The 26,670-nt window shown below is 39.5% G+C and overlaps 1 protein-coding gene across 1 annotated transcript in view; it reads left to right on the top strand.

Annotated features, from left to right (window-relative positions):
- Positions 1 to 1,492: 1,492 nt before the first annotated feature.
- The window catches only part of GALNTL6 (polypeptide N-acetylgalactosaminyltransferase like 6), a 547,745-nt gene continuing 522,567 nt past the window's right edge, over positions 1,493 to 26,670 (top strand). Inside the window, exon 1 of the mRNA XM_067297905.1 lies at positions 1,493 to 1,668. Within this exon, the coding sequence (XP_067154006.1) occupies positions 1,531 to 1,668 (138 nt within the window). The 5' untranslated portion in view covers positions 1,493 to 1,530. The remainder of the gene's footprint in view (positions 1,669 to 26,670) is intronic.

Below are 26,670 nucleotides of genomic sequence, written 5' to 3' on the forward strand. Positions count from 1 at the left end.
TTTCCCGGAGGAGCCTTATGTTGTTGCCTCCTGCCCCACCTGCAGCATTAAGAATTCTTCTGTTCCTCCCACAAGCTTTCCTTTATCTCCATCTACTTTCCTAAAAATAACCCTAAACCACCTATTTTATGAGCTTATGTGTGTGTAGGAACTGCTTTCTGCACAAGACAGTTCTATAGATGGATGAGACCAATATCACCTATGAGAAGGAAAACACCACTTTCTCACTGTTTGTAGAGATGCACTTTGATTACAGAAAGAGGGTTCTCACTGTAGGATTTAGACCTAGATATTCAGGAATATTTTAGCTGTTAATAGAAATAAGGACTGTAACTGAGTTGTTGGCTTGTCACATACACAACAGGAAAAAAAAGTATATCTTTATTTTGCAATATGTATTCTAGACACAGTCATGCTAGAAGCGTGATGCGTATTTTCCCACTGTGTGATGTGATGAAGTTGAAAGGCCACTAGGTCCTGGTAAACTTAACCTAAGTATCCTCTCCTTATGCTTAGAGGAGTTTGAGAAGAAAAGATACGTGCACTACGGATCAGGGAGTCCGAGTGAGCTGCTCAGCTCCGACTAGACCCAAAAGGCGCCTGACCCAACAAGCGGGCTAGGGCAGAAAACCGGAGGGTAAAGCGGCATCGCCAGTGGCGGCTCCTTCCCTTGGCGCCTGCCGAAGCAGGGGGAGGGCTGAGGGCTCCCGCGGGGGCTGCTCGCCGGGCACGGCGCCGGGGGCGGCCGCGGCGGGGCGGGGCGGCGCGGGGCGAGGCAGGGCACGGCGGTGCCGGGGGCGGGGGGGAACCGGCCGCCCGCGGGTCTCGGCGCGGATCCGCTGGGCCGAGGCGGGCAGAGCGGAGCGGGAGCCGCGGGTGCGGAGCCGGCGATGAGCCAGCGCCGGGCGCGGAGCGGGCGCGAGCGCGCACGTGCTGGGCCCGGGGGCGCCGCCGCCCCTGCCCGCGGCGGGCAGCGCGGCCGCGCGGCGCTTCCCTTCGCCTTTTCGCTCCTCTTTAGCAAACTGCGCGTGATGAGCTCATTATGCCGCGCCCCCGCCCCCCGCCCGGGCAGCATGGTGACATGAGGCGGGCGCGGGCGGGCTCCGCGCAGCGCTAGCGCTCCGCGGCCGCTCGGCGGGGTCCGCGCCGCCCCAGGAGCCTCGGGGCGGGGGGGCTCTGTGCGGCCGGTCGTGTTTACTGAGTGCCTTTTTTTTTTGGGGGGGGGGGGGGCTTTTTTGCTTTTTTTGTTGTTACCCCCCCGCCCCGTTCGTGGCGCGGCCGCCCTGTGCGCAGGTGGGTCGATGAGCGGCGGCGCCGCGCAGCGCCGGGCCGGGCCGGGGGGAGCGGCCGGCAGCTCCGGCTCCGGCTCCGGCCCCGCCCGGGCGCGGGCGCGGGGCGGGCGGCCCTGAGGCGGGCGAAGTTTGTGCGCGGCGCTGGGCGCCGGCGGGGCGCAGCGGGAGGCGAGGAGCCGGCCCCGGCCCTGGGGGAGCTGCCCGCCGCCGCCGCCGCCAGGGCAGCGCGGCTTTGGCCATGAAGAGGAAACAGAAGCGGTTTCTGCAAATGACGCTGCTGTTCACCGCGGCGCTGATTTTCCTGCCCGACATCGGCCTCTGGTCGCTGTACAAGGATAAGCACCTGGAGAAGTCCGCGGAGCCCGGCGAGCAGCAGGTACGCGCACCGCGGGCGGCCCGGCCCGGCGTGGCCCCGGGCGCTGGCGCGGTGCGCGGCGCGCGGCCGCGGCGCGGCGGCGGCCGCGGGGCTGCCCGGGGGCGCTTGGTTGCCGGTCCCAGCAGCCGACCCTGAAATTAGGGAGATGCGGGACGCTGCGCGCCGCGGTGGCCGCCCAAGGGAGCTGCTGGGGTCCGGAGCCCCCAGTTCCCGGTGGGAGAAGTGGAGTTATTACTGCAACTTTTGTCTTTCTGCCTCTCTCTGGTACAGTCTGCAGCACTTCATGAAATGATGTGTGACCGTATATCCGCTAAAATTGCTCGTAATCCATCTAGTTAACTAACTGCCTGCATTTTTTTTTTTCCTCTGCCTGTCTGCTGAAAACTCAAAATAAGTGACTGTCAGTCTTTTTTTTCCTTCTGAATGGTATTATTGTGACCTGATACAAGTACGCTGTGTGTAACTGCTTGTCAGATTGATGTCATGGCAAACTTTTAAATATTTCTAGTTTACAGTCTCCTCAATCACCATTATTAATAATAGCAGTTGACATAAGCTGTTTTTTCCTAAGTTATTCTTCAACTCACTGGGTTTATGTATGGCTCATAAATCACAATAAGAACTTCATTAAATGAAGTTTAGTTTTAGGAAGTTGTTATAATGCAGTGCTTTAAACCCCTGCCTATAATTTTCAAAAGCTTTTATTTTTGTTCAGCTGTGTTATGCTCCTACACGGTAATTGTTGGTACAATTTAAATATAGCATAAGTATTTTATGGGTCATTAGTAAGAAATTATGGGATTGTCTGTTTTGTTTTGTTTTTAAGCTTGTTTGCCAGTTACACAGCCTTGATATCAGAGTTTATGAAACAGCATCATGTGTCATTCTAGTGTATTAATAGCCTTAACTTCAAGGGTCATCACCTATGTATGTAACACGCCTTCCATATACTGAAAGAATTCAAATCACCCGCTTCAATTAAACACTGACATGTTTGATTCTTATATTAATATAGCTTTTCCATTACAGAAGTTAGTTCCTAAAACTATTGTAAGCTTAATTTATGAAATATGCTGAATGGAAGATACCTTGTTACTCTAGGAGGGAGTTAAGGGCAGCATCTTAATTTGAAGCTTACTCTAGCTTTCCAGGGGTTTTAAAATGCAGTCGGTATCAGGTGTTTGTTAGATTTTAGTTGGAAGTAATTTCTGCCTAAAGAAAATTAAATGTGATCATAAATGTCTGTCATTAGTTTACAAGATGCATATGTTAGTCTTTGAGCTTCTAATTTAATTCATGATTTGGGAAAGCTAAGGTGTTCAGTGCAAATAATGATTTCTGTATTTGCTGCATGAAAACAGTTTCTAGCTTTTTAAAAGACATATGGCTCGAGATAAGATAAAACTTCTTGTGTTCAAGACTGCACCCAAAGTTGAGCATGACTGGTTAGCAATCAAAGGGAAATAAAGTGAAACAAATGCTCTGGAGAAAAGGATGAAAGAAAAGACTCTCAACCTCAGAGATCAGTGGCCGAACATACATGAAGGGCTAGTGAGACTTGCTAGTGAGATGTCAGCAAATTTTAAATTCCAAAGTTTTCTGAAAGGGGCTTTTTGCTAGTTTCCTCTTCCACCCCCCCCAAATACAAATTGAAAAGTAATGCAACTGTTTAATGAGGAAACAATAAACTGGGCATGAAACTTTGAAGCTTACAGCTGACTCTAATGTAATTCTAATATCTCTGTCAGACTTGAAGTCCTGATGGAAATGTCATACTCAATGAGGATAACCAGTTGAAGTAGGAGTGAGTAATGTAATTACGATACCTGTGTCCTCTGCGCATTATAGCCCAACGTGCATACAAGGAACAAGAGTTGAAATGCAAGTTTTTAGTCTCATAGTTCAACTGTTTTAAATAAAAAAAACAATTGCAAGAAGATGGTCCGTGTACTCCCTTGAGATTACACTAGAAATGAGGTAATACTAGAAAAGTTTACATTATAAATAATAAAATAACTATGAAGTTAGCAGGAGACAAATGACTGCATGTAGCATTGAAATTCTTGCTTTGTCTTTAAGATGTTAAATTACCCAGTAATTAGTGTGACTTAACACATATTTAAAGGTCAAGCCTACTTAAGAATATATGACCAAAGTCCATTAGGATTTAAATTGTGTTAGGGTACGTGGGTAGGGCTAGAACATGACAACGACATACAGTCAAGGTTGTTGTGATACGCCGTGATCATGGAAGAAGGACAGAGATGAATTGAATATGATAGCCATCGGCTGAATCAGTTTTGCTCTCATGGGTAAAACGTGTCTAGTGGCATTCGGACATTGGTACTAATACTTATTAACATGACGTCTCCTTTTAATAACACTCAGGCTAGCATTGTTAATTGTCAGCTGCTTTCTGAGGAGGCAGCCTGGTGAAATTCTGATATTTTTGGCTGGTAGAAAATTCAACTTTCCAACGCATTGCTAAAGCAGACATCCCCAAACTTGCCTGCTGAATGAGTGTTTGTCAGCCGCTGCGGCCACCTGAGCAGCCGGCAGCGGCACAGGAGGGAGGTGGTGACAGCAAGCTGACTGAGGCTTTGATATCCTGATAGCAGTAAGCAGAGAAGCGATTCAAAAGCAGTCCACATGGCCAAAGTGGTCTGTTTGTATCAGTGTGTAGAAGAGTGTCCCCTGGGTATCGTGTGATTCCAAGAGCCTGCAAGAAAGCAGTTGTGCTCTTTAACATTACCTAGAGATTATAATATAACAAAATAAGGTGGTTTTTTTTTTTTTTTTTTTTTTTTTGAAATAGTGCTGCGATAAGTCACATCAGGGTATTTTTTGTTTTTTGTCATCATGCAAGTTCTACCTGTCAGTTTCTGAGCACAGGAAGCTCTTCCTTTCTTCTTTTGGAAAGATTGAAAGATAGCAGAATGGTTTCGGCAGCACTGATATTTCAGACAGCATTAATGATTTTGGTCATTGTACATTAAATCTCCATGCATTATTAACCTCTGTTTTATACAAACTTACTTTTCTTAGCTACCATATTTTTCTAAGGTGGTTACTTACCTCATAATAGCTTGATGTTTATATTTTGCAGATTGTTATTTACTTTGGGTTTATCACAGCATTTAAACAGGGCTTTCAAAGGTGAAGTTATAGAGATTCCGATTCTGAGTTACATGTAGCAACAAACTCTCTTTAAAATACAGTTTGACAATAAAGCAGTAGGTGTGAAATACTGAGTCTGTGTGGGGGGGAAAAGCCAATTTCTGTTTTAATTCTCTCTAAATCAATCTTCTTTGATATAGTATTGAAATAAGATAAATTGAATAGGATATTTTTTCACTTTGTCTTTCTTTTGTCATTGGTAATATATTGTTACTGAAATATTCATGTTTATGACTTTAAGCATCGTGTCTGATCTCTTCTTTTGACCCTATCCCAAGGCAGGAAGTTTGGGCATTAAGTTACACTGATACAGCTTTTAATTTCTCTTCTGTTCACTGTAGGAATAAGCGACAATGCACTATGACCAGTAGGATGTAGTCCTAGCCTGAAGCTGGTTACTCTGATGCTATCGAATGCTATCTAAAGATAGCACTACTTTATTTGGCTATAGTAAGGCTTGTCTGTTGTCCTTGTCTATTTATACAATTCTAATATATGAAAAATGATTCCATGTAACAGAATCAAATTTCCTGCTACAGCTTTCCTATTTAGTGTGAATAGGAGAAAAAAAATGGATGAAAAGTATTGTGAGATGTTTCTTCCTGGTTTTGTGGGATGCCAGTGTCATCGTCTGAAAGAGGAGGGCAGTCTAGTGAAATAACCCCTGATACGCTTCTATTTCATTAGGTACTTTTTTCATTCAGTTGTCCTCTCCCTGCTTTTTGGTGTCAAATCTCCTCACTTAATACTAAGTTGGCACAGCAATGTCTCTTAGTTGCAGATGCTCTTTATCTTTTCTGTAATATTTACTCATAGGTGCATTATTGAAATGATTTATGATGTGTAAATTAAGGAAAGAAGGTAGATTTCTTGTTTCCTTTTAATTACACCTTGAGGCAAGCAAAAAGAATTTATTTCTTGGAAGGAATAATCCAAAATAATCCATGCTACTTTAACCTGGTGATTTAGGCACTCCTTGGGGAGGAGCTCTGAGTTGCAGTTCCCTCTCAACGGTGTTTGCGCTTTTTATTCCAGTGCGTGCATGATGCCTGGAGCAAAGACCGAAACACAGACATGCTGCCCGGGGAAAGCTTTCTTCAATGGGATAAAGAGTCGGTCATATTTGCTTTCCCTCATCCTGTGAATCCTGTACTTCCATCTGGTTAGCCTGTTCAGATCAGATCTTTCTCATGGGATATGAGATATATGGATGTAAATGAACTCCTCAGTATATAGAAGTAGCAGGACTTACTTCTTGCAGATCCTGGGCATGTTTTATAATCGACAAACTGGCAGAAAATGCATCTTCCAAGTCTGGTGCTTGTAAAACTGCTAACTTTGGCTTTTGGGTCCTGGAAGCAGTTTCAGACTATAATCTCTCTTGCATAGGGTCATTAGTTTCTCAAGTCCATGGAAGAGGTAAAATTTCAAACTTATGACAAAGTTCAACATTTCCTATTGTTTATCACACAGGTTCTGATAATGAAAATTGTTGCAGGATAGCTAACTCTATTTATTGATGGAAGTTAAGTGCGTAGCTGAGATTTGTGATTTCTATTTCTGAAGCTGCACGTTTAAAAGCTCCATTTTAAGAATGAGCTTTTTTGGATCTCCTAGTTCTTGCTTTTTTATTCAATTAGCTGTGTTTCCCTTGCTGTACCAGTTGATTTCAACACCTGTGAAAAGTTGTACTGAATATGATTTGGTTAGGACATAAATAGATGCCTGTTTCCAATGATGACGCTGCCTGAGCACTGTCAGCTACTTATGTGCTTTCTTAAACCTTTTTAATTACACTTTCTCAATTACTTACGTGTTTATTTTCTCAACAAACTTGTGAGATAGGAAAGTTCTGTTTCTCTTTGTTAACAGAGGAGTAAGTAAATAAAGTAGAGTGATAAATAGCTCCAAGTCTACAAAGGTAGCTGCCTGACTTTTGCTGACTTTAATTTTTCCTGTTTTGGGAGAGCCCATGGCTGACCAAAAAACCCTGATGGAGAGAAAGCTGTAGGCTCAGGCTTCTATGTATGTGCCATTGGGAGCAAGTCCTTGTTTCTTTCCCTGGAGTAGTAGCTAGGACCCAGTGTTTGTTCAGTCCTGTTTTAGTTTACAGCTCTCTTAATTGCCATGCCAGTGTGTCTTGAGTGCACGCAGCTCTGGGGGCCCCTCTGTACGGCATTGCAACGCAGAACTTTGCATCTCAGCATGCAGCGTGTTGGCAGTCTGCGTTTGCCATGTTAAGTAGTTAAGAGTCATATAGTTAACACTTATTTAATTCACTTCTTTATCTGAATTGTTCATGTATAATTTTATTCCCCTGTATCTATTGAAGCCTACTGAGGAAAATATCATTTGAAGTCTGAAACCTTTGTCACTTTTAAGATAGAGTGTTATTTTGGGCAATTAACAGTATGTTTCTGTTGTGTTCAGTATACCGAAGGGAGCCCTCCTGTGGTTAATTTAATACCTATCAATTTTCAGGAATTTTACTAAACAGAGTATATCTTGCAGAATAAAATGGACTGTTTTCTATATTTAGTTTTCTTTCCATCTAACTCTGGGTTTGTGATGCATTTCTGCAAATATTATTGTGTGTATTTTTTTTTTAAAGCACAGTCATTTCAGATTAATCCAAATCAAAACACAAGATCCAAAACATCTCCAGTCAAACACCTGGACCTGTAGAAAAAACACTGACATCAGTGGGACTCTGTGGCCTTACCTAAACAGTGGGATGCAGGCATACTCTCTGATTAGACCCGAGCTGTGTTTTGTCCCTTCACTGGGGCATGATGTAAGCATATTTCCCCCACACTCCCTTATTTCCTAGAGCTCCTCATCTCCTTGTGATGGGAATGAAGCTCTTGCGTTTGGGTCGGTGGAACCACGGCATGCCGTAGGTGCATTCCTGCTGGGTATTGGGTTGTGCTTTGCCACCACGTGCGCTGTTCAGTGGAGATGCAGCTTGTGTGTTAAGGCAGGTGTCTCACATAAAGAAAAAGAACAGTTCAGTGCGCGCTCTCTCTCTCTCTCTCTCTCTCTCTCTTTTTAATTAATTATTTATTTTTTTTGAAGGCCCAAACAGATAACTTATGGCCTTCATCTAGCAAAACATTGATGCATGCATTTATAGCAGTTGACTTTAGCAAACTGAGCGTATGCTAACTGTTTTGGTGGATCAGGGCCAGGAGCAGACAAGTTTGGTTGCTTTAAATAAGGCAGACTTCCCTGAAAATAGATTACTTCAGAGGTTGAAAAGTTAAACACAGTGCAGCTCAGGAATTTCCAGAATCCCCAGCTGAAAATCCAACATCTGTCATAAATGTTCCTCACAATCGAGAGATCAAATTAGGCTGAGAGAAAGAAATAGCAATTCTGGCTTTTTAATGTTTCTTCAAAATGTGGAAAGGCCTCCTGTTAGGAGATCACCTGCTGTACCAAATGCTCTTTGGGAATTTCAGTGTAAACTGGTTTGTAAAATCAAAGCCTATGGTGATTCATTGCTTCCAAACTATTTTGCTTCTGGAGTTCCCACATTTGGAGGCGTTTTAGTGGGTGATGGGCTGGGCTGTGGAGTGTTCCTCCAGATACGCCTTTTGTGGAGAAATCCCTTCCCTCCGCTGTATGAAAAACCCTACAGAAGAGATCTCTCTGAGGAGGTTTACGCATGAGGTGAAGTTGGTATCGTGGGAGAAGGAAGGAGGAAAATCTACTACAGGAATTTAATGGGATTTCCTGCTTCTCTCTTTCAAATTCATTTCCACACACTTCAAATCAAATTTTACTTGGCTTTCTGTATAGGGGAGAAGTCATATGCCTGAAAATCTATGCAAGTAGCTGATGATTCAAGTTACCTATTTAATCACCAAACTAATAGCAATATATTAAGAGAGCCAAGGTGTATATGCAGCTGACTTGGAAATATAGAGGCTACCATGTCCCACTCTTTTCTGGAGGTGTTTGTGTCTTCCTGGGTCACAGCTGCTGGGTTCCTGTTTGAGGTACAACGCTATCCTAGGCTGCCATTTTATGATTTCTAAGCAGGTTTTATTGAGGGAATTTCCTATCTCCTCTTTTTCCTGGTCAGACCCTATTTACAGAAGACCTCTGCCCTCACTTTGGGGGAGCAGTGGTTAGCTGAAGTATGAGGGCTTTCATCCAGCCACCCATGGATTTAACAGATAACCACAGCATCCCTTGTGCCCCCTCACCTCCAGCTGTTGGTCACCATCCAGTGCCTGAAATTTTCAGCCAAATTCCTGATGACAGGACAGAACAGTATTTGACAGATGCTTCATCGGATCATCTGAAACCACCTCCAAACAGTTTAGGCTTATCTGCCAGACGGCTCCCTGCAGTAGCTGAGGAATATTCACAAGTCTTTTTCAGAGACCACGAGATGGTGTGAACACTAACCCCTGTGAGAGCTGTAGCAACGAACTGTTTGGAGAGCAGCAACGTCTAGAACTGTAGCAAACGTGTAGTGCCCTGAAACTTCTGTCAGATTTATGCCACCTAAGAGTTGCCACACGCACTGCATTTTCCTACAGTTGCCAGTTGCTTTTATTTTTTTAAATGCCAAATTTACAGTGCAAATTCTACATAGTAGAAAGACCAAAAAATCTGGCCCATATAGCTTAAGTGTTTCATTGATCGCTGACAAGCACTGATTCTGTGCTAAAATACAATGACAATTTAACAGTTTACTTCTGTGCTATACAAGAGTTTAGGACAGAATGTGATACTGCTAAAAGATTTAGCTAGGCAGAGTAATTATTTGAACTAGAATTTGTTCAGGACAACAATGTTAATATAGGATGCTTTAGAAATTGGATTGCTCATCGAAGTGTGTAAGTGTAGATTTATCAAACTAACTTAAGGTGCTCATTTGCTTAAAGAAGCATAATTTTTCACACTTGTAGTTAAAATAGAAATAGAATAACAAATGAGTTTATTTAGAAAATTTTAACCTGTTTACTTCTCATTCCTCTCAGAAAATAGAGTTCTATAAATTAAGTCCTGGGAGCATGTAAACAAATGTTTAGAGTGGGCAAGAACATTTTATAGTCAAACTGTGACTAATTCTATGTATTGATGAAGACAGGAGAAGAGCAAGGGCTCCCTTTGTCTCTGTTCAGAGCCTAATGGGTATGTCTGGGAAATATGAGCCTTGCATGTGTCCTTACCATAGTGTGAGATGAGTATTTATTCCATACGTTTTTGCCTCACTATGATTAAAGCCTCCCAGTTTTGCATTAGATAACATAATTGTCTGTCACAGGCAGTTTGTCTTTCTGTTCTGTTGTCCCATCCCTGCGCCAAAAGTTGTGCGTGTAATGTAACATCTGGTTAATGCAGCTGTAGCTTTATGTGGTTACACCAGAGAAGGCAGGTCAAAGAAGTGCATATGTATTTGAAAGGTCTGTGATGTTCCTTCCTACAAGGATTAGTTCCAACAGATATTGGCAATGGAAATCTCTCGTCTGCACAGATTAACTGTACCATTGGCAAAATTTTGCCAGTCCCTAGCAAGGCCCGCAAAGTTGCAGCAGTAATTAGCCAGAGCTAAAAAAACTGTAAGTTGTACCTAATTTTTGCTGAAACTATATTCTTCAGTGGTTCACCTGCTCCAAATCATTTGTTCGACACAGAATATAATTCATGGTTTAATACAAAAGTTTACTTACGGAATTTTTCTGTGTGAGAGAGGCAAAATATCTACTGTGGCCCTTTAATGGGGAAAGACCTCTTATTTTGAACATAATGGCACACCTCTGTCTCTTGCGCTCTCCTTTTTGTTTGCTTGTGAGGAAAAACACATTTCAGGTTTTTTGATGTTTTTGGTATCTCATTCAATTGCTGGGTAAATTATTATATTGGATTCCTTGAATCTTGGAATAGGTTTAGATTGCTTTTCTACAGAGCTGTAGTTTCACATTAGCATGGAGAATGTATGAAAAAGGCACATTAATGCCATCCTACAAGAAATATATTGCTATTTTTCAGGCTCTGATAAATGACTACATTTTAAGTTGCTTTTGATATGGATACAAAATGAATGACGGGCTTGAATGGATGTTGTTTTTCCAGAATGACTCAATATAAACTAAAGTGACAGTCAAATTGCCGATCAAATTTTGCAATTATAACACCAATATAAAAATGTAAAATCCAGAACTTTGATGACATTAAGAAGAGAATGCTACACTAAAATTACGAAATGGTTTGAGACTCAGAGTAAATGGACATAAAAGGTACTTGGGATGGCTGTAAAAATGATCAGAAACCTCAAAAAATGGCATGCAAAAGCATCATAGCAAAATATTCCGGCAGCATTCCTTTAACCTGTGTTTCACATCAGATTAAATCTTTTTCAGCATATGGATATCCTTGAAGTAATTCCCAGTGATAGTGAAGTGGTGAGGGTTTCTCTAAGTATATGGACACACTCAGACTAATGATGGTCGGATTTTATGTTGAACTATATTGCTTCTTGATCCATGTAGCAGTATAAGAGAAGAGTGGTTTTATCTCCCCCTGTTCCCTTTAGTAATCCATTTAAGAGATACAAGCCGAATAAAATTACACCCAAAACACACATATTAGCCTATGCTTTGCTAGCATGAAAATGTAACTGTGATCATCTCCACCAGCTGCCTATACTAAAGGAATTTAAAAACAAAAATAAAATTGAGAGCTGGAATCTTATATACTGCAAACAAGCATGCTGTGTGTGAAGAATAGGGAATTTCTGGAGCTACTTCAGGCAAAGCAGCAAAGCTGCACAAGGCTGGGAAATAAATCTGAATGAAAGCATGCTCCACTCCTGTGTATGAGTCTTCCCCATCCTGAATGCACCCAAACACTTCATTAGGAGAGGAAGCAGTTGAAATCAAGAGCTTTAAGAAATGCCAAACTATTGTCTAAACCATCAATACACAAAGCATGAAGAGAGAGAAACTGGTTTGCAAGGAGTTGCTATTAATGTGAGACTGTCTTTATAAAACTGAGGTGGTATCTCAGCAAACTAGTGCTAAGAAGTTCAAGCTGCCACAATGAATATGCTGACCCCACACAGACTAACAGTGCAGTCACTAAAGAGTGTTTTTGTTGAAACAAGCTCAATATGAAGAAATGAGAGAGACTTTTTTCTTCAAATGCTCAAGACACACAACAGATGTCCCTTTCAAAAGCAATAAGGAAAAATTGTATTTGGTATTGGGAGAAGAGAAATGGAGATGGCATCATGCTAAGCAGCAGCCTGCTTCTGCATCTGTAATGGATGCGTATGACAAATTAACATGGGAAGTCAAGCTCGTGATGTGTACTTGCTGCCTGTGTATGTTGTAACCCTGTCAGACAGAGGAGGTCTTGAAAACTTGTCTTTTTCCTGTGCTTTAGTAATACTTGTTTGGTGATTTGACAGTCAAATCTTACTGAATTTAGTTCGAAACCTAACTAAAACTGAGTTGAGGTTCTTCCTGAATGTATTTTAAAGGAATTACTAGTAGAATAGATTCTACAGAAGTGATCGTCAATGTGGGCTTTGGTGACTTTATATATATAAAATGCACATGACATTGCTTATCGGTAGAAGGAGATGAGGGTACTATCTTTGTTTTGTACAGTGAGAGGGAGTTTATTTTTCCTAATGTAATATATCCTAACAATCCTGTAAGGAATGGAACAATTTTGTGAAAGACGATATACATACACCTTCCTATGTATTTACACAGTATTTTAGTACAGTCTGCAGTGTCTTTGACATTTTCCATTTTTTTAATAAATGTAGATTTTTGGTTGTCTCCCCTTCCTACTTATGCACAGATTGTATATAGGCTGGCTTTATATATGGTTTTGAATACTGATTACTTTAGAGGATCTACTGAACTTTTTTTCCCCCTCTGCTTCTAAGTCTTGTAATATGCAGGCAATAAAGATATTGGCTCATTTCAGTTATGCTCTTGATTCTTTCCAATCTTCCCTGTTTGTTTTTTTTCCTCCTTAGGCAGTGGACTCTCATATACTTTACAGTGGGAGACCATACACAAGCTTGATCATGAAACACTTGCCCCAGACTGCTGTCTTTGCAAGACACTTTGCTAACCTGCTTTTCTCCTGATGTGTATGATCTAAAAAAAATCAAATGACTGACCTTCTCTTCCAGTTAGTAACCTTTTTCATATTACAGATTAACCTCCAATTTACTGATCTGGTTGTTAGACCAGTTACTCTCTTTTAATGATACTGGAGAAAGAGAGGCTGCCAGAGTGTTAGGATGGAAGTGGCAGGAAGGAAACATGAAAGAAAGGAAAATGTGCAGTCATGTGAATAATAAGGGAGGTGTAGCCCATAGAATATATTTGTGGTGCTTCTAAGTCATGTTGCTATCATGTTTCCGATGCCTTCTCTTTCATGTTCTTTAATTTGTATCTCTGATATATATTCTTATTGTATTGGATGTATATACTTATTGTATTGTGACTTTTTAAAAATGCATGCTAACTGTAATCTTGCTTCTCTCTTGTAATTTATTACAGCATATTAGTAAAGTTGCTTTGGAATAACCTGGATTAATGATGCATTTAAATGGTTTTAAAATGACCCCAGGCTAGGTCAATTATTGAAGTAGTGCCAGTGAGGAATATTTTATTTTGATTGCAGTAAGCTCTTAGTTTTATGTTAACTGCATCGTACAAACATGACCTGTGGGCTTTTAATGTTGTAGAGAATTGAAAATGTGTGAATAAAGCATATTTCATATTTTTATATAGCAAACCAAAGCCTCTGCTCAAGAGGAGACTCTACAATTTTGTTTTCCCCTGTTGTATGTGTGGTCATCCTTTTGTACTAATGCTCTGAGAAGGCAGGCTTGTCTTTCTGATATCAAGGGGAAACTTACTGAGGTGCAGCTTTTAAGGTATGCTAGGTATCATTGCACTGTCCCCTTCTGTATCCCCCCAGCTCAATAGACTAGTGCTGCTACAGCCGTACTTGGAAATAACAATCTCTCTCTTCCTTTGCAGCGTGGCGATTGGAAGGATTGAGTAGTTCAAGATGTTTTGGTGTTAAAAACTATAGCTGGGTGATGCTCTTTGAGCTCCTACCAAAACCAAGCAGAGATTCTGAGTGTGCTCAGAGGACTTCCTTATTTCGCTTCTTGACCTTTCTTGGTGTTTTTTAATGTGAGTAGCTAGGCACAGGCTTTGCAGAGGATGTCAGAGGGGAAGGAATAGCAGTGGATGCTGGGATGCATTTTTTTTCACATCCTGATTATGTCTCCATATTTCAACTTAGTTGAATTTTCAGTACTGTAGTTTCTCCACCAGGTTCTAACATTATTTGTCAGCTTACGCCGAAAAAAAAAATTGACTCAGTAAGAAAATTTAGTCATGTAATCTCATCTCAATGAAACTGGCATTGCGTGTCCTTCAGAGACATTGGACTTTACAGGTTCAACAGTGCTTTGAAAGCTTGAATAACTCGAAGTTCCACAAGTAACTGCAGGTTATGCTTGTGTTTTTTTGTTAAATTTCTCTTCTGGAAGAGGAGTTGAAGACTTACTCCTGTCATGGCTGCAGAAATGCTCCTATACTGACCTAGCAGAGATTTGCTTAAAAGAAGCAGAATATGCAGCTCACTAGAACAGTATTTAGAGGTGTCATAACTATGAAAGAGGGATAAAACAGGTGGTTCAAATTAAGACCCCTTCCTTTTGTGGGAGAACAGTAATTTGACAGTGATCCAGATGCACAAGAGATCAGAGATCTTGGGCATCCAGATGCTTAGCGGGGAAAAAACATAAAACAAAACCAGAAAGATGCATCCTAATCGCTTCAGAAGAATGATCGGAAGGAAAATAGTTATGTTTTATGTTTTGGGGTTGTTATTAGTCTCAGGTACATCCAAGGTGCTTAGAAACTAAAACAATGTATGCCACAGAAACAGGTGGATAAACAAAGGATATGTGGGATCAATAGCCAGTGATTGGAAGATCCATTATAATGGACATAATTTATATAATGTGGAAGAGAGAAGAAAATAAAATTGGAAATTTTGAGTAGGATACAGACACAATTTTACTGCTATACCTAACTATCTCTCCACGTAATCTGTCCTTCATCTAGCACTCTGAAGTAAAATGTAGATAAATATAAAGTAATGTATATGGGAAGGAAATAATCCTAGCTTTATATACACTATGATAACTTTTGAGATAGTAATTGCCACTTATGAAGGAGCTCTTGATGCTTATATTATTTTTATGAAAATGTTAGCTTTCGTTTCAAAGAGGATAACATTGTTATGACTACTGTGTAAATTCATTTTGCACTCTCAAATACTGTATGCAATTCTGGTGCAATTGTAATCATCAAAGATGGCGTGGAAAAGATACCTATCAAGGGTGACTAAATTATGTAAAAGCTTCATTGTTAAGACTGACTGATGAGAAGAGAGGACCGAGAAGAAATAGGATAGAGGTATCTTAAAATAGAGTAGCATGAAAAAGATACGCAGGGATCACTTTATTCACTCTCAATAGATATAATGGCATCAAATTAAATGCTGTGCCAGGTTCAAAACAAATGACAGGTACAGGTCCTCATACAATAGGTTATTAAGCTGTGGAGCTTTTTTGTACCAGACATTGTAGATGGTAAAAGCTTATATGGCTTCAGGAAATGATTGAATATATTCATGGAAGTGACATCTATTAGGGCCAAAGACACCACCTCTGGCTTGCAAGGTCCTTGAACCACAAGATGCTGGAGCCTGGAAGGGTATTGTATGGAAGTGATGTGGTTTGTTTGCGGTGGTTTTTATATCTTTCCTTAGGATTTTCTGTTGATCACTGTCAGGAACAGATAGTCAGCTAGATGGACCGTTCTTGAGCCATTCTTAAACTAACAAACAAACGTGCAAGTTAAAGTCATTCACAGCTACTGATAGAAAATCAAGTTGTGGAATATGAGGAGGTTTTGAATGAGTTGCTGAATACTTGAGAATATTCTGGTTAGCCAGAAAGAATAATCAAAGTCAGACAGATCCAGTGTTGCAGCTCCACAGTGAGTTTGAGGTGTGGCGTACCAAGAAAGCACATGCATTAGACTGAGTGTAACCGTAACAGTGTTCATTGTCCTATTATAAATGCATGTCTTGGTGCAGGAATTAATACGCGAGGGAGACTTTCAAAGACATATTTTAAAGCTTCACAGCTTTGGTTCTTTTAAGGGCACTGATCCCCATCATCTCCTTCCTATGTTGGGTGCTAACAATAGCTTCCCAGAATTTTCTGCATACTTAGTTTGCTTTTAATTTTCCTGCTGCTTTTTGTCTTTCCTAAATGGTGTTAAACGTTTCTGTTCCAGAATAAAGCAGAGACATGTTGAATGAGGTAAATTTCCCAAAGGATCATTTTAAATCGGAGATCATGTTATTGTGCTGTATCAGAAAAGTGCATTTGAAACAGATGGGGGGGGGGGTTGGGCTGCTTTCTCTGTGAATGTGTGAGTGTGTGTGTGTGCTTTACTGCAGGGAAGTACTTGTCTACATCAACAGATGGCATATAAAGGTGAGATTATGGTCTGAAAATATTTAAATTATTCTGTAGGATATCTGTGGAATTGTACATTCATTTCTCTATAACTTGGACTCTTGAGTATGTATAGATATGAATATGGTGTTTTGCTATTTCTACGTTGTTCACGTTTTCCTGGTGTTGAACTCTGTTTGATATCAAGGCTGTATTTTGAATTTCAGTATGAACAGAATCTACCACTGGAATGTGTAGCTTACCTGGCTAAGAATAAAGCAAAAAAAATCTTTCCTTTTTTTCCTTAAGTAGTGGTTACTTACAGGAAACCTCATTCATTAGAATTCTATAGGCTGTGTGAGGCAGGGATTTGCCAGGTGCTTGCCAGAATACCACTTAAGAGTTTGCTGACAGTAACTGGTGAAGATAAAAGCTGTTTTTTTTTTTTTTTTTTTTTAATTTTAAATTACTTTTTGTGAATAGCATAATGTGAAGTTGCTAATGCAAAGCAGTGCATCTAAGATGGAAAAGGTGTTTCCAAAGAACTCTGTTGGAATTTAGTTTTGAATGCTCATTTGCTAATAACCTGGTCCTACATTTGAACAGCTCAGCTTTACATATGATGTAAAAATTATTGCATTTCTCTTTCCTAAATACATATATGTCCATAGTGCTAGCTTCTGTATAGGAGTTGCAATGTGTTATTGTCAACTGTACTGTTGACCAAGTGTCAGGGCTTGAATTTTACAATTTCACAAGTGCTTTTAGAGTATTTCTTAACAAGAAAAGACAACAGGATTTTCAAAAATAGTCTTCAATTCCATCATTCTTTTTATGGGAGTAAAGCTCCTGTTGCCTTCAGTGGGAAATGAGTTTTGTAATCAGTGCTGTCAGTCACCATCTGAACTGACTTTCTCTTTCATATCTGAATCTTACCATAGAGCTTTTCCTTCCTGGGATACCATCTGTCAGGCAGTTTCTTTTGACTTGTTTCCTGCGTTAACCTTTGTACCTCCTTTCACATCTTCTTTTGTGCTCCAAGCAACCTCTCAAATCTTCATTCTCCCTGCTGTTTTCAAAATACATTTTGATAACTGATGCACACAATGAAGTACCCCAGCAATAATAGCTATTACCAAACCCTAGGCACCATCACAGTCTTCTGAAGAAAATCTCTCAGGAGGCCAAGGTTTGGAAAGGGTCAACCCAAAACCCTTTTCTTGTCCCTGCAAGTGATATTTCAAAGCAATGGCTGAGGGAGAAGTTTGAACCACTGTTGATTTTGTATCTTTTCCTGTGGATAAAAAATATCAGTTAGTATGGCAGTTAACCAAAGAGCTTACTAATGTGTTGACTCTTACAGGTTTAAAAATAAGGTCAAATAGCATTAATCTAACACTGTTTAAATGTTTTTAAAACCTTCTTACCCCATAAAGATATTTATGAAGACTTAAGAAAATGCAGTTTTCAGCTGATAGTTGCTAATAGTTCTACATATGATGTTTTCATCCGATATACTTAATGTTAAATGCCAGCAATTTATTTAGCACTTCATAAGCAAATATAAAGGCAAGTGTGAACCCAGAACCTTGGAGTTTCATAGAAAAAACAAACCATAATAATTTATTAGAAATAATACATATGTAGCTTTGAAATAAGGGGAAAAAATAAAAGTGCATTTGATCGTAAATCTAAGTTGTAAAGAATGTAATTTTTTGATTAAATAAAGATCAATAGTTTACATGTGGTTTACTTCATGAGTTGTATTTCTAAATTTAATTCAGATATGAAATGACCCTCTCATAATATGACAAGATGGCCTACAGGTAGAAACATGCCAATTACTGCATTCGTATTGTATTCATTCTCAAAGAAAAATATTATCTAATATGAAAAGCCCTGCTTATTTCAAAGGTTAGAAAATGTGGCAACCAGCAATTGTGCAACAGAACATCGAAACAGAGATTGTATGGAATCAAAGCTTCGCAATGCATCTTAGGATGCTATATTTCCTCATAGTTATTTTGTATAAAAACTAACAGTAGGCAACAATGTGTTGGAAGAGTATAACTTCAGTGCTGAATGACTAAAAATGGACACACAGCAACTGTTAATCCTTTACTTTGTTTAGATGATTGAAAATAAGAAATATTCTTCCTGAGAAGCTAAGTTAGCATAGGACATGGGCATTTTCCTGAATATCTGATTTGTTTCATGCTACTTAGTTTGGTGAATGGTCAGGCAGTGGCTTGTTCCTGGGTGCCGGAGGCTGTGTTCACGCAATGTTTCTGTTCGTGGTGTTTGGTGTATTGCTTCATCTTTCTGATTAGCTTCTCTTATTTGTAAGATGTGGCTAGGAAAAATTCCTTCATGAAGTAATTTTCAATTGCAGATGAAAAGAATGATATGTAAGAATCAGATTACTGTTAGTTATTTTGTGACTGATGTTACTGCTGTGCTTTATCTTATGAGGGCTTCTTGCAGATTCTCTGCTTTCTGGTAGATGCTCCAGGGAACTGGCTACTTATGTGCTCTTTTTCTTAGAATTAAGGTAGTTGTGATTATGTTAAACCAACTGTATGTTTTCATTCTTATGCTGTTCCTCCTTGAGAAGCAAATGAAGAAATTTGTCTGCCAGAGAAGTCCAAGAGAGATTTTTTCCACTGAGATTAGTGACATAGCAAAATATTTTTCACTCTTACACTAAGTCTTCCAGGTTCCCCAAGCAATCTCAGCTATTTCCATTACACAAAACTGTCCATTTCCCCCATTTTCCTCATCCTTCTAAAGCAGCCAACTACATATGAAATGAAGGTATCATATTTGAGCTTCACTACCAGATTTACTGTGTAGTCTTCCTGCAGAGCAGTAGTGGGTGGAAGCAAGGATGAGGAATCTGGCTATAGAGTATCAGCTTTCAGCAGCTCTGTGATGCTTTACCAGATTTGTATTTTTCAAGGCAAAGGTCTGGCAGTTCCTAATTTGGCTGCTTTTCTGTTCGTCTTGGAATTTTTCTGATTCAGTTCCTGCACTCCTAGCGGGGGGGGGGGAGAATCTGAGAAATGACTAATTCACCTAAATGCTTCCCTTGTGCCCAAATTCCGTAGGATTATGTCATTCCTCAAACTAGTGGCCGGTGAGCTTGTGATACCGTAACCCATAGAGAAAGATCTGTCCAAATACACAATTTGTTTTTCTTTCCAGACACTGAATTGTAAACAATTAAGATGTTGCTTAAAATCGTAATAGAGTAACGTATGTGAGAATGGAAGACTGGAAACTCTAGTTTTCCATTTTTTCACATGCACCAGAAGAACTTGTCGTCGCTACGGACTTAGATGAATGCATCTGCTCTAGGTCATCTATGCAAGTGCATTTTGTCAGTATTGGGGCTTTTGCTTTTACTTATTCTGGGGCACAGTTCTGTCATTTTATCACTTTTTTTTAGACTGGAACCTGGTTTGTTATAAGCCGTGAGTCATTCTTGTTTCAGCAAAAGCAAGTGATTTCAAACACTTTTTTAGGATGTTGTAATAAATTATACATGCAGTCAGCAGCAAGTTGTCATAAAAAGACAAGACCGTTGCTAAATAATGGGGAATAAGATCTAGAGTAAATGAAGTTTGCAATTAAAAAAAGGTTCTCTGCTGGGTCTGTTGTACCTCTGTTGTCGAAGTCTGATAGTACCTCATCTGACTGAGCTTCTTCAGATAGCTTCGTTATGTGCCTGTGTCTTAATTCTTCTGAAGCAACAGCTTCCGAAGAAAGTTTTATAAAAAGAGTCATTTTAAAAATCTGGGCCTTTTTAGGAGTAAGGCAAAAATTATTACTACTTAGTATGACCACTTAATTTTTTTAACGTTGTTTACCTTTTTTTTTTTTTTTAAATTGTAACTATTTATGATTTTCACTTTATCCGCAAGAAATAATCACTCTGTGTTAACAACATATGAAGTTGGTTAAATCGGTTGTAATACCAATTTCATCATCTTCTCTCCAGCACTGGCTAATAAGAGGTGCTCTATAGGTGTTAAAAAAAATAAAAATAATTTTTTTTTACTGTTCCTGTGATGAACGATTATGGAATAACATGACCACAGGGAAAATTATTTCTTCCTAATCCTTGTCAGTTAGTGGTTGGCTTATGTCCTGTAGTCTGAAGACTTATATCCCATGTACTTTACAGCTAAGTTCATGCAGTACTTCGTTTTAGCTGATTTCAAACTTTGTTCATTACTGACTCCCAGCTTGGGAATATTATTATTCCTTATTGTTCTGCACTTTGACAAATCAGTCAAGAGGCCATCATTCTAACAGAAAGCTGTGACCGATTGCTTTTAAAAATAAATGATACTTGCGCTGACACAAGAGGGAAAAAAGGTTCATTAAAACTCATGTTGGAGAACTCTCATCACTCTTTTTCCATTGCATTTGACATTGCCTGAGAGACTGTTATATATTATGTTTATTTTTAGAGACTATTGTTCTCTTTAAACCTGCTTGGCAACTAGAAAGCCATAATGCTTTCAAACAGAACTTAAATTTACAGAAGCAAGACATTGCATCCTTCTGTTATAATTAGGGGTTGTCTCATGAAAGATCTCTTAAAGTTTAACTTTGGCCGGGAAGAAAACACATAATGAGAATCACAGGCTGCTTTAGGGCACACGGGTTGAAAACCTGTGCATTTGTTATTAAGCATGCAATGACATTTATGAGCCAGACCTACTGCACCACTCAATCTGATTTTATTAATTACTTTTGTAGTGCTGAAGAAGCAAGCTAGTTTCATTTAGTTTACTTTTTTTCCCCAAGATTCACCTATTCTGCCGCTCAATGTGCTGATCATGTACAGAGCACTGAGGGAACTAATGTGTTGCCTAATTGTAAGCTTGAAAAGGCAAAGTATCCTTTCAGAGCTAAATGCTTGGAATAAATTAACAAGTATGTTTCAGTTCCTTTTTAATGAAAGTATTAGAAACCAATAAGAAAATGACAATTTTTGTTTTTAACATAGATCACAGCTAAATATAGCTAGTTTCAATTAGAAGCTATTTAAACACACAGGAAGGAGTAGATGGTTTACCCAGACAAATTGGAAAATGAAACAGATGATGTGTTTTTATGTTTTCCTATATTTTGGAAATCAGTATTATTTATTTGGAAAACTTGAATGGCTGTTTGATTCTGGAATTCACACTTCTGCAACCATGCGTTGTCACTGTTTGTGATGGTAGCATTTGGTTATGTGCTGTGGATGATCTCTCAGGTACAGCTGGTAGAGAAAGTAAAGCCAGTCTATATAGATATGCATTAGTAGAAATAGAAAAAAGATGAGGTGCAAAAAGTTGCATGAGCCCTGTGCCTGCAATGGCATAGTTTGGAAATATATAAGCACAACAAAATCCTAAATTCTAGTCTAAAACTGTGGGTACTAAGCATCAGCACTTAAGAATTTAATCTCTGTGTTGACAATTCGGCATCATCCCACGATTCCCCATCTTGGTCAGGTGTGGAGGAAGTATAGGGAGGGAATGTAATCAAAAAGTTAATACCTACCCCTGCACTTCCAGGGTGCCTGGGGTCCCTAAGCGAGTGCTTGTAATGTAGAATATCCCAAATACTGTTCTAGGTGTTACTGAGTGTCTGGAGGGACCAGACTGATCATCTTGGGTTCCAGGGGTGGTGATTTCAAACCACCTTTGCAAACTGCCCGTTTCAACCCTGAAGACTGACTTCTGGTCAGAAGACCTAGACTACATCATCGTATTTACTTATAAAACATGCCATGTTCCTTCTCTTTTGCATTAATACAGAGAGTATCATGACTTGATTTCACCTGAATTGAATGTTTGTAGGGAGAAAGAGATTCGTGACTAAATAAAAATTCAGAAAGTAAAGCTGTCATTATATATTCTACATTGCTGAAGCAGCTAACACATTATAACAGCTGCCAAATTACCTGTAATCAGCATCCACACAATAGAAAGCACTCTGCATACTGATGAGGCTGTGATTAACACCTATTAACAACATGGAATTTATCAATGGAAAAGTAAAGATGATTTAGTGCAATATTCAAAGAACTGCTGGCTGTGATGTTTCCTGACTTTGGACATGGTAATTTTAGATTGTTGTCAGAAATTTGCTAACAGTTTAAAAACATGCTTTGAAAAAATATGTTTAATAACTACTAAGAAAAGGAAACAGGTTGTAAAATGGAGGTTTAATGGAAAAAGTAGTGGGTCTGTTCTGGCTTTTTATGTTTTTGTAATTCTGGCTATATTAAACCATCAATTTTTTAGGCATGTCAGGTTGCTTGTTTCCTTGGAATTGTCTTGAGATCTCTCTCTCTCTCTCATTTTATTTTGTGTATAAGCTTTATAAAGCTTGCTGTAGTAACCTGTGAAGAAGAATACACTAATTACTGTAATACCACCCTTGTTAATCCCCCTGAAATAATATGTGACAGAATGGACTTCTCTGCAGAAAAGTTCCTAGAGGAAGGATGTCAGGAAAACCTGGCTTTATGTATGCCCTTCTTTTCTAAACTCCTAAAAAATCTCAACATATTAGTAGGGATACTGAATAGGTGAATTAAAATATCCTAATTATTTCTCAAGACTTGAAAATCCAGATTTGAAATTCCAGAAATTCCAGGACTTATTTTGGACTTCATGGTATGAAAGTCAGTTTAGAGAACTGTTTATCTGTTCTGGCTGGCTTAGAGTCCTAGCATAGTATCTTGGCTCTGGTAATGTCATAGAAATCCACCTTTAGAAGTAGTGAACTTGCTGTTGTGCTTTGACTTGGTTGCTTAAGGCTAGATCTGAAGAATGGCCTGGGTGTTAGAAATGCTGAGCATTTCAATACCTAATATTTAGGGTAACTGAAAGATAATCCAGAACCCTGTTTGATATTGAGAATTCAGTGCCTCGATCATATGCTTACTAGGGACCTGCTTAACATAAGAACAGAGAGAGTGGACTTGTATGGCCATAGTCAGAAAAAAGTGCTGATGAAAAGTGTGATTCTTTCACTGCATCCTTCTTAAGAAGCCATGCTGAAGGCAGATGTAGACAACTTTTGTTGATAATGACCTTGGGGATGTATTTTATTTTAACACGCGTTCTGTAAAGGAGATGCAGCGGTAATAGTAATTTCTCTTAGACATTAACATAGTGATTAGAGGATGTGTAGACTTGGGTTAAATGCTATTGTTTGCTTGAAGGGAGTTAAGTGGCAGTTTTCATCTCCCTGAAGAAAGAAACTACAAATTTTTAGGCTATCCTAAGACAGGAATACTCTCCCTGCTTCCTCCTGAAGCTACGCTTGCAAAGAATTCAGTATTGATTGGTTACTATCTAGGGAAATAATGGTATTTAAGCATTTCTCCCCCAGGTAGCCTAACTTTCAGATAGGTTTAGTATCCACAGCTCCTAATTGACTGAAGAAAACAGGGATGCCCAGCAATTTCCTTACTGTGCCTTGAGTAAAAGGTTTAATGCAACTGGATTAGCTGCCGAGCAGTGAAGTGGTAGGTGTGTTTCTGAATTGGGTAAGCCTACAGGTGAGGTCAGCCTTTGAGACACAGCTTACTATTAATCATGAGTTCTGGAAAAATAGTATAAAATCTTTAGCTTTGTTTGGCAACAAAACAATTATCTTCCCTGTGGGGGTTTGTGAAGGAGTATGTATCAGCAAAGTCTGTGTCATAAAACCCTTACTGCATTCCACTGGAAAATTTCATTGTGCCAAAGTTCCTGGTTTGTTTTCTTCCTACAGTGTGTTTTGTCAGGTTTTTTTCTTCTTTTACACTAATCCATTAACAAAATGCTCTTGTCAAATCTCCTCATCATGGTTTAGAAAGGGAATACATTGAGTAACTGTTAAATTATTTGAAGATGAGTCAGTCCCTGTGGTAGTATAGCATATTCTGACAACGAAGTATCATCATCAGCCAAACTTAAGGTCTGTGTTTACATCTGTGAAATTCCCACTGATGCTAAGGGAGGGACATAGCTGTAGCTAAGGAGAATAACTTGAGCCAGAATATACAAAAAACAAAAATTTGTATGTAGAGAACTCACATGGTAGCTCTTTTCTATCATTAAAGAGTATGTTGATTTTTAAATAGTTGTGGGGTTTTCAGCCGGTTTAAGGACCGGACAGTTGAGATGGAAATTCTGCAGTGCTGTGCTTTTTTGCTGGTGATGTGACAACCAGCAGAACTCGCATGCTGCTCTGATAAGTCTTATTGGGGATAATTAACTTAGGTTTTTTTTTTTTTTTTTTTTTTTTTTTTTTTTTTGTATATGCATCACTCGTGTTGAAGCTCAGGAACTGGAAAATGGTTTGTTAGATTATAAATAAAGGTGATTACAAGGGATGGGGAAAAGCTGGGTTCTGATGTCAAGTTATTTGTTAGACATGTTTGTACTAATATAGGACTTTTATTTTTTTAATAGACATTTCAAAGGTGTAAGGGAAAAATATTCCCTAAAGCCAGTAGGCACTCATGTTAAAGGAAAACAAGTTGAACTATTTGTATGTCCAGAGTTGTTCTGTGAGAATGAAAACTGGTATTACTGGGATGAGAAGCGCTCCTTAAAACTTGGAGGTCTGCATTTTCTGTGTAGTAAACCTCTTAAAAAGAGCATGATGCTGCAGGGCACTTACTGAGTGTTTACCACTATAACTCGGCTATTTTCAGAGCTGTCGGGGAATAACACTGGATTCTCTAGCATGAGATGTTGTCTGAAGTCTGCACAACTTACTGCCTCGTGTTTGTGTGGGTTTGCTCCCCTTGGAGCTGGTGTGAGGTGCTGTCACCTGCCCTTGATGAACACTGAGGCCCCGAGTAACTTGAATCTAAGACCTGCAGAGCCGGCAGTGAGGGCTGTGAGTGGAATGTGAGCAGTCCTGTGCTACCATGTGTGAAGTGCCACCTGCTCCCAGCTCTCCTGCATGAGCCAAAGAGAACTGAGGCAAACCCCGGCCTGTGACAGAGGGGAAAATGCTGCAAAAATGCCTGAAATTTCAACTGTAGTTTTGCACAGCAGTTCAAAGAATCATCAGTCAGGTATTGCATCAGTGAAGTACCAAGAATCATCTGTAGCTGTAAGAACACTGGTCTTAGACATCTCTGGTTGTGTTGGGGAAAGAGATGAGTCATTTTATCTACTTATTGTTAATGGACTCACCATGATGCTTTTTGTTTTCTGAGGTTCCTTAAAAGTAGGAGGGAGAGCAGTAAGCTTTGATTCATATATTTTTTTTTTTTTTGTAAAGAGGAAAAAACCCAAACCCTAAATTGTTTAATTTGCCATGCATATTTTGATTCAAGAAATATAACTGATTCTGAAACATAAGGCCCTTTTCCTACAAAGCTTGCGAACGCAGTGATTGGGATTGGATTGCCATCACAATTCTGTGTGTCGCTCCCATTCCTAGATGAAGAAACGAGCAGGGAAAGGCTGTTTCATGGTCATAGTGACCTCCCATGGAGTTGCAAGACTTGACTGTAGGAGTGGCCAGCCTTCGCTATCAGAAGCAAATTAATTTTTGGGAAGTGCTTTGGGCTTCAGTTGCTATGTTTAAAGTGAATATTTTAGGGAATGGAATAGTGTGATTCCTATCTTCTACATAATTATTTTGGTAGTTACATTGCTTGAAAGAACAACCTTACAATGTCATAATTTCTACAAATATACACACGGACATGTAATAAAGTTTGAGACCTAGCTTTGGAAAACTGATGTCTCATCAAGGTTACTGTTCAAGTATACTATTTTCTGGTTAGTATCTGAATAACACGCAATGAAGCAATGCAGTTATTTGGAAAATAATGTAAAATAATGAAATATGAGATTCATTCAGCAAATGGAGGTAAGCATTTGGATTTTGTTTTTAATGCTTCCAAGCCCTGTTTTCAAGGTGATCTTATAGTACTGAAAGTTCTCTACCTATTTCTCAAGGACTTAAGAATTCAGTGCTGTGTTTCGAGATGCGTGGGTTGTTTTTGCTTTGGTTTTACCTGCCTTTTAAACATTAGGGACCAATTTTCCTGTGTATGCAATTTGGATTTTGTTTTAGTTTGTCTTTCGAATGTTGTGTTGTCATCTGTGTGTTTTTAAAGTGGGAACAAAATGCTATCAAAACAGAACAGCAGTATTTTGCGTCTGCCTTGCACTGATTTCAAAAGGTATAAATCCTAACAAAAAGTGAAAATCATGCTCATATTCTTCATGCTTGCACCAGATTTTTTTCCTTTTTTTATGGAAAACAATGCA

Source organism: Apteryx mantelli, chromosome 5 (assembly GCF_036417845.1).
Source record: "Apteryx mantelli isolate bAptMan1 chromosome 5, bAptMan1.hap1, whole genome shotgun sequence".
Classification (NCBI taxonomy): Eukaryota; Metazoa; Chordata; class Aves; order Apterygiformes; family Apterygidae; genus Apteryx; species Apteryx mantelli.